The sequence below is a fragment of the Castor canadensis genome, chromosome 13 (genome assembly GCF_047511655.1).
Source record: "Castor canadensis chromosome 13, mCasCan1.hap1v2, whole genome shotgun sequence".
In the NCBI taxonomy this organism is placed as follows: domain Eukaryota; kingdom Metazoa; phylum Chordata; class Mammalia; order Rodentia; family Castoridae; genus Castor; species Castor canadensis.
Genome location: NC_133398.1, coordinates 2,423,432 through 2,438,475, shown reverse-complemented (window position 1 = coordinate 2,438,475; position 15,044 = coordinate 2,423,432). Strand labels below are relative to the sequence as shown.

Sequence of the window (15,044 nt, the reverse complement as noted above, 5' to 3'; positions counted from 1 at the left end):
ATGAATAGTTGTCAGCAGCATCCAGACCTGGAGGGTATAGGAGGAGGCAGCATTGGTGGGGCTGAGGCCCTGGGTCTTTGGGTCCTGACTGTGTGCTCTGTTCCAGCCTGCGGCAAGTTGACAGGTATAAGTGATCCGGTGACTGTCAAGACCTCAGGCTCAAGGTTCGGGTCCTGGATGACAGACCCACTGGCTCCAGAAGGTGATAACAGGGTAAGTGTCCCTTATCTTGTTATGGGGACCACTTGGACAGGGGAGCTCTCATGGGACTTGGTTTCTGTCCCTATCCTAACACCTACTGTGCCCACCTCCCAGGTAGCCTACAGCAGGGTCTCCAGGACCCTGGGAAGGCTTTGGGGAGGGGCCCCTGTGCTAATCCAGAGTCACAAAGGGTGGGGCAGGCTTGGGGGAGAGCCAGGAAATCCACAGAAGGAGGCAGTGACAGAGCCTGCCTGGTCCCTTCAAGCCCCTCCCAGGCCTGGCTCTGCCCAGAGCTAAAACCTCAGGGCTGTTCCCACTGCTGGGGCCTGCTTCAGGGATAGAGCCCATTAGGCTTTTCTTGTTTTAATGGCGTCTCATTCGTGTTTCATTTACCATTCCTTTCATGACTGATGGAAGCTCCTGTTCCTTTTTGATTTCGGGAAGAGGCTCAGTTCTTTTTTCCTGGGCTTTTCCCCCCCTGGGCAAGCCTTAGAAAAGGAGAGGGAAGTCATTGCTGGCTCCTCTTGCCTGGGGCCTGGGTTACTAGCTCAGCTCTTGAGAAGAGGGGGTGGGGCAGGACCAGCTGTATGTCCCTTGCTGGAGCCTGCAAAAAGCAGCTCTGAGCCTCAGGTCTCCGGTGATCTCTCCAGAGGGGGAAGGGAAGCTGTTTGCTCTCCCATCCTGTCCTTTAGCACCACAGGATCCTGGTAGCCAGAGGAAGCCTCCCGGGGTCTGACATTTCTCCCCCTGCAGACTCCTTCTGGGGTCTGCAGCACCGTTGACAGTAAGCACTTCACTTTCTCCTCTGGGCCAGTGAGAAAGGAGTCTGGAACTCAAGCTCCTCTACACTTTCTCTACTAAAGAAGCTACTAATGAATCTGCTAATGAATCTATTAATGATCCTCAGGCTTCTGATCTCATGTTTCCAGTGCAGATAAGACTAGGTCCCTGGGATGGACAGGGACGGGGGTGGACAGACCTTCTAGACCCTGTTGTGTATCTAACAGCCTCAAATAGGGCCTCCCCCGTGCCAGGTAGCCTCACCTAGCGTTTGCTGCCGGTAAGCTCTGGAGGGCTGGCTGGGCTGCGCTGGGGATACGACTGGGCCGCAGTCTCCAGTATTTGTGGAAAAAGGTGTTTTCACCTTATCTTCTCAAACATGATTGTTGGTGCTTGGAGGTTTGCTCACATTTTAATTAATTTAATTGGCTGCTGTCCAAGTGCTCTTTTACCCCACTTCCCATCTGGACCACCCACCTCCACTAGGGGTTTGGTTAGGAATATCCTCTCACTGCAGTACGTGGAAAGCAGGTCCAATGTACCAGGTACGGTTCTAGTTCCAACTGCATCTTGTCTGGGCACCAGCTCCAGGTCTTACTGAGCCAAAGGCAGTGTGTCACCTGGCCACACCTGTGCCTCCCCAAGCACTCTGTACCCTCCAGCATCTCATTCTTCCCATGCAAATGAGAAAACAGTGCTCAGCACCCATGCGAAAGGGTCAAGTCCTGCCTGAGGTACCAGGGAGGCGGGGCCAGGCTTCACTGAGCACTTGACTGGCGGGCATAGGTGTCTGTGGCAGGACTGACATCACTGGCTGAGTCTCTTGTTGCCACCCTCTTGGGTCCCCTCTACCTCCTACCCGCTTTCTTCCCCTCCTCACTATATAGCCCAGGCAAACCCTCACAGGCAAATGGGGGTCTGTGAAACCCTGGTTGCTGCAGAGGAGAGCCCAGTGTGGAGCCTGCTGGCCGTGTCTGACTCTGCAAACAGGCCTTCAGTCTCTGTGGTCTTGGGTCCTTTGTCTTGGAGGGCAGTAGTCAAGTGATGTTTTTTCCATGCACTAAGGACCCGGGGCTGCCAGAAGCCTGGCTGTTTGCTTGGCACAGCACAGCAAGGGTATGGGTTCACAAAGCTGTTGGGTGCCCATGGGTGCTTTTGATACTTAAGACATCTATTTTCTGCTTCGTGGCTCCATCACCCTCCAGGAGAAGATGCTCAGGTGGCAGATGAAGTGGTGAGAAGGACCCGTAGGGGAGGGGGCCTTTCTAGGGGGTTGGTAGCACAGGAAGGGAGGGAGCGGGATGCTGGCTGGCGATGGGCATTGTGACCCACATGCTCTGCACAGTGGCCTGGGTCTCCCAGCCTGCCAAGTGCCACATCCCCCAGCCCTACCATTGATCTGCACCAGCAGTGTTTTGTTCTGTTTTGATCTTTTCCTCTCTCCCATCCGATTTTGATCACGCACACACAGGAGACCAATAACTTGCCACCAAAAAACCAAAATAAAACTGGATGCTGGCTTCAGAGCAGGCTGCCCTGGAAGGCACCATGAGAGGGCAGTGGCCAACGCAGAGGGGATCATCTCTGGGTCCTGCAGAGCCACTCATTCCCCCTCATTCGCGTGCAAGAGGAGGGGCTGTGTGAACCACTCGCAGTGCTGACCATGTGACTGTCCCGAGTTGCCTCTACATCAGGCTTTCCTTGATACATTTACTAAGTACCAACTGTGTGACAGGAACTCTTGCACCGAGTCCCTTGTGTGGGTTCCCAGGGCCCACAGCCCCTGAGGCCTGGCCCTTTTCAGCAGCACTAGGAAAGGGAACCTGCTCAAGGATTCTACCCAAGCATGAGGCCCCCGCCAGGCTGTGCACCACCCTGGGAGCTCCTGAGTGAGGCCCACAGCCCACTCCAACCAGGCCACCCTTCTTTAACCCACACCCCCCTTCCTTCCCTCATACTGGCATTCAGATGCAGAGATCCCAGGCCGGTTCATATCAGAAAGGGGACCAGCACAACTTTCCTACCACCCCACGAGGTCCACGTTCAAAGGCAGTGGTATAATTCCTAAAACACTGTCACTTTACAAGCAATAGAGAGCTTAGGTAACCCAGAATTTCAAAGTCCTTTCCTGCCATCTGCACAGCATCAAAGGCAGAATTACCCAGAATGCACCCACCAGCTTATGTCCATGCCCCATCAGTGTGCACGTTGTCCCTCCTAATCTTCTCTCTGCGGGAGTAGGGCCGTTCTGGGGCTGTGAGTGTTCTCTGCTCCCCTCTCTCCTCCCCTTTAGCTAACAGTTCCCCTCAGAGCGTCTTTTCCAGAGCTCAGCTCCTTGATGTTCGCGACTGTAGCGGGAGGACATGTGACAGATGCCCAGCCAAAGGGAAGTGCAAACTAGGGCCTGAGTTCCTAAGAAAGTCCCCTTAAATAGCATCGCTGCACACCTCCGTGCGCCACCTCAGATGCACTGGGTGCGTTTTGTGAGGTTTCAGGATTCACGGCGGAAACAGATGGTCCCTACCAGCTCTGTCCTGGACCACAATGTCCCTCCTCACTGCAAAGCAGCTGAGAATAGTCAGGAGTGTTAGAAAACCCCATGCTCTCAGCAAACACCGCCCTGTGGCCCTGGACTGCAGTGGAGATGTGGGGAAGACCTAGTTTTTCTGCAGTCTGAGAAGCCTTGTCCTGTGGCCCTGCATTGTTTGTGGACATGTGCAAGTTCACTTGCAAGGGAAGGTGCTGTATTTTCTCTTCTCTGCCAGGATGTCATGGATGGAGCAGGGACTGGGCGGGGCTCAGGTCCAGCCCTAAGGCAGGCCAGGACAAGGACAGATGTTGCAACCAGGCTTTCCACTTTGAGGAAGCAGTCCTCACACCCTGACGGCCTATGCTGCAGAATTGAGGAGAAGCTGTGGCTGGGACATAGCTGTGCAGCACTGTCATTGTCTGATTGTCATTGGACCCAGAAGGGAGGCTGATTCACAGACCACCATGGGCTGTCTGCCAGGAGGCCTGAGTTCCAGCCCAGGGTCCCAGACCCTGGAACTGGGTCAGTCCTGGTCTACCACCATCACCTGTGCAGGCATATGGGTTGCAGAGCTGCCTGGTGACATAGAAAAGTGTCACCCTGCCTGGGGTCCCAGTGGGCAGTGTGGCACAGAGCTTTGGGGGCCACACAGAGCTGGAGTGTGGACCTTCCAGCTGCCCATACCTGCACTACCTTTGGACATTTTTTAGTTCTATTGGGGCAGAAGGAAGGACAGGAAGTAAGGCCTGCGAGGGCATGGGTGGTGAGGTCTCAGAAGATGGTTGGAGACTCACTGTCGCCTTCAATCTGTGCCCATGGATGACTCCTGCTTTGTGGGGCAGGGCGAGAACAGCCTTGGGAGTCTAAGTGGAAATGACCTGTGTTAGGTTCAATGCAGCCACAGATGGGCTGTGTACAAAGTGCTAACAGGTGCGTTCACCTTCTAAGTAACAGAACTGGTGGCAACCAGCCACAGTTGGCCATGTAACCCCAAAAGAGACTCTCTGGGCCTCCCTTAACTGGGGGTCTGGAAGCAGTGGTCTCTGGGGCTCTGTCCTCCTGGCCTTTGCAATTGGATAGAGGTCGTAGTTCTCCCTTGCTGATGTCCTGGCCTCACTATGATGCTGGGCTCAGAGATGAGCTGGTCCACAGATGTCCTGAAGCCTTTTCCTTTTGACTGTGTGTGGCCCCAGTGCACCTCTTCTGCCTCTTCTAAGGACACTTGTCACTGGATTTAGGGCCACCCCAATCCAGGATGAGCTCACCTGGAGCCCCTTAATTGCATCTACTATGACCCTTCTCCAAATAAGAGGCACCTGCAGCTTCAGCCTGTGGTCTTGTCTTTTGGGGTCAGTATTTAGCCCACCAGGAGGATGACACCTATCTGCCTGAAGGGCAGGACTTGAGAAGTGCCTCCCAGAGGTGCACGTGGGTGAGGGGAGGCAGGAGGCAGAGCAGTGGATGCCACTCCTACAGAGGCCCCAAGGCACTGAAGGTAGGAGGCACACTGGACTCGGTGGTGTCTAGGGTGTGTGGGGGGAGGCTTGTGCTGTGTGTGGGGGGGTGGGGAGGTGTTGTTGCAGAATCAGTCAAGGACTAATGTAGAGGAGAGACAGGTTCCCAGTAGCCACTGAGGCCAGTTTGTAAGCTGATTGCATAACCCAAGGGGCCAGGCGGCTCGAACCAGGTCCTAGGTGCCCACTAGTTATGGTCTACAGAGGTAGGGCCACTCCAAGCAGTGTGGTATGGCCTGAGTGGACCCAGCGCTCTGAACCTCTGACACAGGAAATGGGTGGTGACATATGGGTCACATCCAAGCCCCTGACCTGAGGTCTCAGGCTACATGGGAACACTGGACTCTTGCAAACAGCCAAGGATGGGCTGAGCACTCTGGCTCCTTCCTCAGACTCAGGCCAGGGCACACTTGTCTCCCAAGTTGGCCACCCCAGGAAAGGAGTGTTCTCTGCTCACTCTCAGTGAAGCCCCGTGTACCGTCACACACTGGCCTATAAACATGCCCTCTAGACTGTGGCATCTAAGCCAAACCCTTCGAACCCCAAATCTAGCTGCACCCAAGGGCCTTTGAGTGGGACGGGGTAGGGGTCTGGATGGAGTCCTCTTGAAGCAGCTGTTTTTCCCCCCCCGAGCACCAGAGGTACTCACTTGCCTGTTGTTGAGGGTCTCTAACTCTCAGTGTGCAGACCAGTCTCAGAGTATGACTTGGGGACACAGGCTTTGCCCTGTAGGGGAGCAGCAAGCAGAGGAGCTAAGTGGACTGAGGATGTTCCAGGGGGAACAGTAAAGCACCAGGGCCTGGGCTTCTTGGCCTTACCCCAGACATTTGTGACAGATCATTCTAGATGGTGGAATGCCCTGTGTGCTATAGGGTGGAGTACAGTATCCGCAGCTTCTGGCCACCATATCCCAGAATCCTCCCCGAGGTGTGGCCAGCCCACACTGCCTCCAGGCATGGCTGTGGCCCCTGAGCAGACTAGTGATTTCGAGTACAGAGTTTGGAGTCTGTCCTGGCTCTGACCACTGGAGAGTCACGCAACCTCCTGACCTCTGTTTTCTTGTCTGAAAACGGGGCAGAGCCAGCTCTGTCAGTGCCTGGGCTCCTGTAAGAACTGATAGCACAAGATGAAGCCAACATCCAGCAGAGCAAGAACCCCAAATATAGACACCCGGTGCCCCCAGATATCCTGGCTCCCCACTCTGCCCTTTAGCTGGGTGTCCTTGAGAGTAGTTGGAAAGAACAAATAGGTCCTTCCAGAAAGCACAAGAGCCAGGACCCTCTGAAAACCAGCACGGTCTTTGGGGCTGCCTCAGAGTGAACCTTGACGGATTCCATGTGAGCCCTGGAGGAGACGGGAAGCCAGCAATGGCGTTTCAGTCAGGGAGGTCACAGCATAAGCTCAGAGGACAGGCAGGGGCTCCTTGTCATGAGACCCTCTGGCATTGCAATTAAGGCCACCTTCCCTCAGCTGCACCCAACCCAGAGCCCATGGCTGACTGTTTAGTCCCTGGCACGGATTTGCCCTCCCACCTTAAGCTGTGTTTGCAGAAAGTGTTGTGCCTGTGTTTAATTCCTTGGTGATGTCACGTGACTCTGCCCACGGGAAGGAGGCATTGCCCCTGAAGGTACAGGGATGAATCAGTGAGCCCCACTATTATCAAAGATCCACAACCAGTTGGGAAGTCCGCTCCCTGCTGAGGGGTGGAGAGGGGGCTAGAAGAAGCAGAGCTCCCTGTCCTGCAAGAGGGTCAGGCAGAGGGGTGGGAAGCCGGCAGCTTTTCAGCAGTGAGATCAAGGGATTTCTGTGCATGGCCCCGCTATCTCCAACACCCCTCCCAGTTCTAATCCATGACCCCATCATGGAGGGCTGGCCTGAGAGAGGTGAAGGATGAGAACCGCCTCAGTTGAGACATGGTTTTAAAAAAAACTTCATTAGAATCAAAAAGCACATCTGCCTCTGCGCGTCTGCATGGATGTCTCAGGAACAAGGTTATGATGTTTTTTAAATTTTTAACGCATGTGTCATGCCAAGCCTGGAAGCTGCCGCTTCTTTACTTAATCTCTCCTGCAGCTTCCAGAGCTCTTGATGGATAAAGCAGCTGTCTTGCTGCCAGACAGATGCCCGGGGAGCGGCCTTAGCCTGCCAGCTTTCCTCCGCTAACTGCGCTGCTTTCTCATTTGCTCCCAGATTGGTTGAAAATGACCAAAGTGTTTTGTTCAAAGTCTAGACGGTTCTCAGGTCAACTGGCATTGAAGCAATCCTTGGAAATCGCTTCCTCTGTAACCCAAAAGTTGGGCCGCTGCTGGTTTGTTATCTTGGTTGATTTGGACAAGCAGAGCCTCCTTCTTTCAGAAGCACTTTCCCAGGATTACTGTGACCCTGAGTGATTACACTCACAGCATCCCCCAGGCAGAACTAATGACGTTCTACCTAGCAGACGAGATGACTCAGTCCTTCCCTCAGTGATGGTGTGGCGGGGCGGAGTGGCCTCACGCATAGTGTCCCCTTGGCCCTTCCCAGTGACCTGATAGTCACTGCAGAGAAGAGATACCCAGTGTATGAGCATCAGTCCTCTCCAGGGCTTGGCAGCTGTGTCCTTTACAATCCTGTCACACTGGCCTTGGGGTTTGACACTGATAGAACTCCTTTTTCCAGGCCCTTGGCCAGGGTACGGCAGTGGCAAACAAATGTGGCCACTGCCCCACAGCCTGGTGACATCCCAAGCAGAGAGCTCCATCTGGGGACCCGATGAGATTTTTGGTGCCACCCACCCCCACTGGGCATAGGGTGACTGCAGCCTATGCGTGTGTGAGACCACTGGGGCCCCAGACTGTTCCTATACCTGGCACCACTGTACCCTTTCCTCACCCTGGACCCTGTGGTTTTGGAGGGAGGACAGGACACAGTGTCGTCTATTGATTCTTTCAGCTGCTTCTCTTGTGAATTCCTAGTGAGAGGACAGATTCCTCCCCAGGCACCCGGCCAAAGCTCCCTCTGTCCCCTTGGGGACACTGACGAGGTCTGCTCTCTCCACAGGTCTGGTACATGGATGGTTATCACAACAACCGCTTTGTCCGAGAGTACAAGTCTATGGCGGACTTCATGAACACAGACAACTTCACCTCCCACCGCCTCCCACACCCCTGGTCGGGGACAGGGCAGGTGGTCTACAATGGCTCCATCTACTTCAACAAGTTCCAGAGCCACATCATCATCAGGTTCGACCTGAAAACCGAGACAATCCTTAAGACACGCAGCCTGGACTACGCCGGTTACAACAATATGTACCATTACGCCTGGGGCGGCCACTCGGACATCGACCTCATGGTGGATGAGAACGGGCTCTGGGCCGTCTACGCCACCAACCAGAATGCCGGCAACATCGTCATCAGCAAGCTGGACCCTGTCTCGCTGCAGATCCTGCAGACCTGGAACACCAGCTACCCCAAGCGCAGTGCTGGCGAGGCCTTCATCATCTGTGGGACCCTGTATGTCACCAACGGCTACTCAGGGGGCACCAAGGTCCACTACGCCTACCAGACCAATGCCTCCACCTACGAGTACATCGACATTCCCTTCCAGAACAAATACTCCCACATCTCTATGCTGGATTACAACCCCAAGGACCGTGCGCTGTATGCCTGGAACAACGGCCATCAAACCCTCTACAATGTCACCCTCTTCCACGTCATCCGCTCTGACGAGTTGTAGCTCCCTCTACCTGGCCCAGGGTCCAAGTCCTCCCCTCTGAGGACCCTCCCGTGGAACAGCTGCCAAAATGATACTAAGAATACTAACAGTACTATTTTTGAGAAATCAGCAGCAGCGATTCTGACATCACGGGATGGTATTCTCTCCATGTTCCTCCCACTCCAGCCAGCAGGCTCCAGATTTGGGAAGAAACCCCTGTATTTGCAGCTGGAACTGCAGCCCCAGGCCCCCTGGCTCTCCCCACCCCTGTCCCCCTCTGGTCAAATACCATACTAAAGAAGCAAGGCAATGACTGTTGGCCACTCTCACCTGAGAACAACCCATGGTTAGGATCGCATGGACATTTCCGTAAGATCGTGGGCAGTGCTGATAGATATGATGGTCAGATCCCCTGAGTGTCCTCTCCCGGGCGGCGCTCCGTGTAGGCTGGTTTAACCCACGCGCCATCACAGCTGCCGTTCTTGACTGGGTTGTTGTCTCTTAGATTTAACTGTGCTGAAACTCTTGGTAGTGTCTAGTGTCCCCTGAAGGGACGGTGGGTGTGTGTAGAGTGCATTTGCTGTACCCACATCGTTTGAACTTGCGTACCCTGTAGCTATATCGTGCAATGTCTGTCTGTTATTCCTTGAGGTGGTAACTCCGTGTGTTCAGTTTATGCAATGAATGTTGTAATGCAATGCTGTAGTTTGGATTGATAAGTGGATGGTTTTTGTTTCTAAAAAGAAAAAAAAAATCAGTGTTCACCCTTCTAGAGACATAGTCAAGTTCATGTTGATAATAATCAAGGCATTCTTTTCTTGTTAAATTACCTGAATCATGTTAACTGCGAATGGGAAGGGCTTGTCTTGGGAAACTTCAGTTTCCGATGGAAGGAAGTCCAGGCGGGCAGCAGAGTGTGGAAAGGTCATTTTTTAAGTTAAAAAAAAAAGTGGGAAACTTTGTACTATCTCGTTATCTAAGGAACAATAAAAGTAATAGGAGACATTTGTGCTTTGCTTGTCATTTCAGAAGGCTTTAAAGTGATGGCAACTACTGGATCCTTGCAGATGCGTTCCAGGGTGCGAATGACCCTTTCAAAATGGGACGAAGGGTCCCTCCTTTTGGAAGAGGGCAATGGACACATTCCCCACTGGACCCCAACCCTCTGCCTCCAAAGTTGAAACTGGACAGTCAGTTTGGAGTTCCCGTCCCGCTTAGGTGAATCCCAGGTGCCACTCAGACTCAGTGGTACTGCCTGGAAGTCCACCCCCCCCCCAAACCCCTCTCCCCCGTCTCTTTCAAGGGCACAATGGGAGAAACCTGGGGCCGGCACCCACCGTAGATGGCCCTGATGTGGCAGATAGCTGCCAGCAGGAACCCCTGAACAGTTGGTGAAGGAAGCCACCCACCCCCTAGCCAGCTCACTCACCAAGGGTTGCCCCAAGGTACAACATAACACATGGGGAAGCCCAGAGGGGCCCCACATCCCAGCAGGACCTGGGGTCTCTGCAGGACACACTCAGAGTCTGGATTCTTTCTGACCAGTAAAGGGACAGCATGAAAACTCTCCCTGTACAAAGTGGTGCTCCTGGCCCTACCTTAGCCCGGGGGTCCTTGCTGGGTTCTGCGGTGTGGCAGAACCATCTCCCTCTCACCTCCCCTCTGCTGCTGGCAGCTGGCTCCCCTCAGCAGGGTGGGCAGTAGGGCAGTGATGATGGTGGAGTCATGTGCACCAACCATTGGGCAAACCGTCTTTGCGAGTTCCTGACACTTGTCCTGGGAAGGCAGCTAGATGGTACCCAGGCAGGGCTCCAGTGACGCTCAGCTGGTACAAGCTGATGTCCAGGATGCTTGGTGCTGTGGAGTCAAAAATCCAAGGACATCTAAGGACATACAATACCTGTCCCTACACCCACACGGAAGCTGGCATGGTGAGCCAGCTGGGGAAAGAGGCAGCCGTGCTCATTGGGAGGCTGTCCCCAGCTTGGTCACAGTAGGGGCCCTTGTCACCTAGCCCTTGGCAATAGTTAGGAAAGCATGGGACAATGCACAGGTGTGCCGGTAACTGACCACAGGGCCTGACACACAACCTGCTTGGCCACTGCCACTCATGGTACCACAGGGACCATCCCCAGGTTCCCTTCTCAATGGTTGTGTGGCAGATGACCACAAACAGTCTAGACCTGCCCTGCAGGGGACAGTGGCCACTCTGTCCCTGCATTTGCCCTCTCTCAATCTGCCCAGCCTTGCTCCTCCCCCACTGCTCCCTGGACCTCCCAGACAGGGAGCCCTTGCACCTTTCCTACTGTCCCTCCTCCTGGCCCAAGAGGCCACCACCTTTTGGAGGCCCTTCCTCTCCCCTACATCATGGAGAGTCCGTTCTTTCTCCTGTGGTGTCCCCATACCTCCACAGCCCTCTCCTTCACCAGCCCCTTCTTTCTTCAGTTCTGTCGCATCCAACATACCCTCTGGAATTTGGGGATTTTTTGGTATCCAAAGCAGGTGACTCTCCAAGGCCTAGACAAAAAAATCCTTTCTTGCTTTCCTGTCATTGCAGCCCCTGCATTTCTCTGGCCAGTGTCTACCTCAAAGTGACGGGGAGGAGAGGAGGGGGCAGAAGTTGACCCTTAATTACAGCTGGCAGTGGCTCCTAGGGCCAGTCAGCCCTCATGCCTTACCATGGGACGAGCTTCCAATTAAAACTTTTGGAAGTGGGAGGCATTTTTATACTTTCATGTGTATAAATTATCTTGGAGAGAGACGGCATGTGAAACCCCCCCACACACCCTGAGAGACAGAGGAGCTGGTTATTAATATAAAAACCCTGTGTTTCAATAAAGCCACAGCTCAGCCTGGGAGGCCACCGTCTTTTTTCCGGGTGTGGAGTCTTATCCGTGCACAACCAGGCCGGTGGTTCTGTAATTATAGGCTGTAATTATGGGTTGATTTCCATGTAATTTTCCCTTAATGACAGAGTAAAATACAAATGTACCAATACCTGTTCTTTGAGTCACAGGAAGACAAAATAATGACCTGGTGGGCCCAGCATGGATTTGCTGTCTCAGACTGAGTGCTTGCTAGGGAAAACATTCCTCCAGGAGATTAAATACGCAAGAAAAATGGCTCCATCCAGACAGCGAAGAAGACAATCGCCTGCCACTAAATCTCCTAGATTCCAATAACTGAATCCATTGGCTGGTGGCAGAAAATCTGTGGATGAATTTTCTTTATTAAAAGTTTGGCCTAGAATCAAAATCCTGCAGTTCTTCGGGGTACTCAGATATCAGAACATAAGACACGTGGTTCTCTTTGCAGCTGGGGTCTTGTCCCTAAAGGGAGCCTGGGATTGTTGTCCCCCAAGAAGCATGGGACTGTCCTCTGGCTCCATTGAAACCCAGGGCTGCTTATGTAGAATGTTGGAGGCCAAGCACAGCAACTTTCCTCCCGATCTGTGCTACAACAGTGGGCTGCAGGAGGCAGCCGCTGGCTGGAGCAGTGTGCTTGTGAGGCTCTTGGAATTGCAGGTAGACAGCAGGGTGCCATCCAAGAATGAGGCCGGGGACTCTGTCCTTTAGGGGAATGAGAGGATTAAATAGGCATTCTGGTGGCCTTGTTTGCTGTGAACTTTCAGTTCACATCTTTTTTTGTTGCTATTGTTTTTAGAGGTACTGAGGTTTGAACTCAAGACCTCGAAGTTGCTAGGCAGGTGTTCTACCACTTGAACCATGACCGCCAATCTTCCTGCTGTAGTTATTTTTCAGGTAGGGTGTAGAGGTTTTGCCTGGGTAGCCTCAGACTGTGATCCTTCTACCTATGCTTCCTGTGTGGCTGGGATGACAGGCTGGGTCACAACAACCCGCTTTTTTATTGAGATGGGTGGAGTCTTGCTAACCTTGAACTGCAATCCTCCCAACTTCTACCTCCCTGAGGTGGGGTGACAGGGTGAGACACCACACCTGGCTATCCAGCTCATATCTTTTGATCATTGTTCCCCCCTTTGATTCTCGTTCTTTTCTTTCTCAAACTTCAGGAGCTCCTTTTGTGAGTGGCCATTAATTAGCCTTTGAGGTTCCATCATGGAACGCGAACATCCCCTGCTTGTCTTACATCTCTTGATTTGGGTTATGGTGGGTTTTTAATGCAGTCAAATAGTCATTCTTTGAACACCTTTGGTGTTTGAGTCACAGTCTGCCCTGTCTTACCTCCTCTTACTCGTGTTTCTACTGGACTCGTGCAGGCTCCCTGCCTATGTGGAGACTGTCAGTGCCTTTGGGGTTCCACAGAGTAAAGTGAGGCCAGTTTTATCTTGGTCCAAAGGCTGCCCAGTTATCTCAGTACTGTTTATTAAAGAGACCAAGTTCTCTCGCCAAGCCCTATGTACTTGGCTGTTTTTCGGGACCTTCTCTTACTGAGTCTGTTTGGTGCTATTTTGGGACATCCTACCGTGTGGCTCAAGAGCCCACTTCCATAAACCAGGCAGAGCTCTCCCTGCAGGGGAATATTCCGATCTCTGGGCCTCACTTCAGTGCTTTTTAAAGCCATCTTTAAGAAGCTTATGTACAGTGGTCCCTGGCCCCTGTGACTGCAAAGTCTTACTCAGGAATATTCAGGATATTTGGAAACAACTGGTTGGGTATGTAAAGACTGAGGTTGTGTCAAGATACCTTGTGTCTCCAAGACAGCTCTTTGTTGTTTTAAACCAAGTGCCACATTTCCAAGGCTTCAGAGGACTGTCAGGCCTGGTGAAAGACCTTTCACGGAGATCCCTCACCTGCACAGGGCTGTCACCTCCACTTTGTAAAACTGGAGGCTGGACTTCAGCAGCAGCCAGAACCTGGCTGACAGGTGGCAGAGCTAGCCACAAACTGGGCGGCCAACCTGGGCTGTGTTCTTGCAGCCCTGGGTTGGACACTGGGCACTCACGGTGTCCTCTAGCCTGTGAGTCACGGCTGCTTACTCATCACACAGCAGGCAATGGAAGGTGCCAGAGAGATGTGGGGGCAGGGTCTGGGTTTGTCCTCCAGCCCCCAGGGCTGGTGAGTCACTGTGCCTGTCACTGCAGCCGGTGCTGATGGTACTCCAAGGACGCCAGAGCCAATAGTTAGGCACCTCCTTCTGCTTCTGCCCCTGCAGGGAGACCTTTTCTCCAGGTGGCCTTCATCCTGCTGCACGTGACACACGCAGGAATACACTGCATTTGTGTGACACACACTGGCTAAGGTCACACTCCCCACTAGGAGCAGAGTCACTTCATGTTAAGAAGCAGGCCTTGGGAACTCACGGAACCCTCCAGGCTTTTGTCTCCCCCACAACACGGAAGCACTCTTTCTGCTCGCCTGCTTCTGGGTATGCTGCTTTCATTGTGTCCCCACCCACCCCCAACCTGCTGCCTGCCTGCCCAGGGCTCACAGGACCTCTAGCCAGTCCTGAGTCCCATGTGGTCACAGTGAGGGAGGGGCAAAGCTCTGACAGGGACAGTCACCCAGACTTTGACCCGACCTGCCTCCACCATACACATCTGCTCCGTTCTCAGTTTCTTGGCCCAACAGTCAGGGATGCCAATGTTGGCTCGTGGGGAGCAACCCCCACAGCTTAGCCATCCCGTTCATGGAGGGGTAGCCGTAGCACCGTGGCATCTCCACCCCGGTTGGCAGAAGCACCAGACATCACATCTAACGTCGTCAGGGGCCACTTGCTTGGATTAACTGGAACGTAGTTTCTTGGTTTGTTTGGGGGTTTTTGGTGGTACTGGGGTTTGAACTGAAGGCCTCACACTTGCAAGGCAGGTGCTCTACCACTTGAGCCAATGCACCAGCCCTGTTTTGTGTTGGGTATTCTCGAGATAGGGTCTTACGAACTATTTGTCCCTACTGGCTTTGAACAACCCCTGATCTCTGCCTCCCCAGTAGCTAGGATTACAGGCATGAGCCACCAGCGCTCACCTGCAACATTGTGCAGGGTTGTGCCTGTCCCAGCCTCAAGGCTCCAGGGCCTGTGCTGGCTGCAGCTGCCCTCTCCTTTCTAGAGATGTGGTCCTTCCTCTGATGACGGTGTCACACTTGGCTATGCTGTTGAGACACTGTTATTCTCGCTCTGTTCTGCAGGCACAGGCACAGAAAGCCCAGAGAGACTAGTTAGCACCTGTACAAGTTAGCCAGCAAGCAGCAAGTTAACAGCAAACTCAAGATGGGACCCAAGTCCCCAGACACAGCCTTGGGCTCTTGTTGGAGAAGTCAGCTCGATGTCACGCAACTGTCTTCTAATTGGCCAGTTTCGGGTCCCTGAGGGACCCTCCTCTCCCTCGGTGGGCCTGTTTACCTCCTCCT

The 15,044-nt window shown here is 53.4% G+C and overlaps 1 protein-coding gene across 2 annotated transcripts in view; it reads left to right on the top strand.

The window, feature by feature from the left end:
• Positions 1-11,571, top strand: part of Olfm1 (olfactomedin 1) — a 39,904-nt gene extending 28,333 nt beyond the window's left edge. For both annotated transcript variants that reach the window (XM_074052865.1, XM_020159155.2), the window contains exons 5-6: positions 107-213; positions 8,065-11,571. In XM_074052865.1, coding sequence (XP_073908966.1) covers positions 107-213; positions 8,065-8,739 — 782 coding nt within the window. In that variant the 3' untranslated portion in view covers positions 8,740-11,571. The remainder of the gene's footprint in view (positions 1-106; positions 214-8,064) is intronic.
• The last annotated feature ends 3,473 nt before the right edge of the window (positions 11,572-15,044 follow it).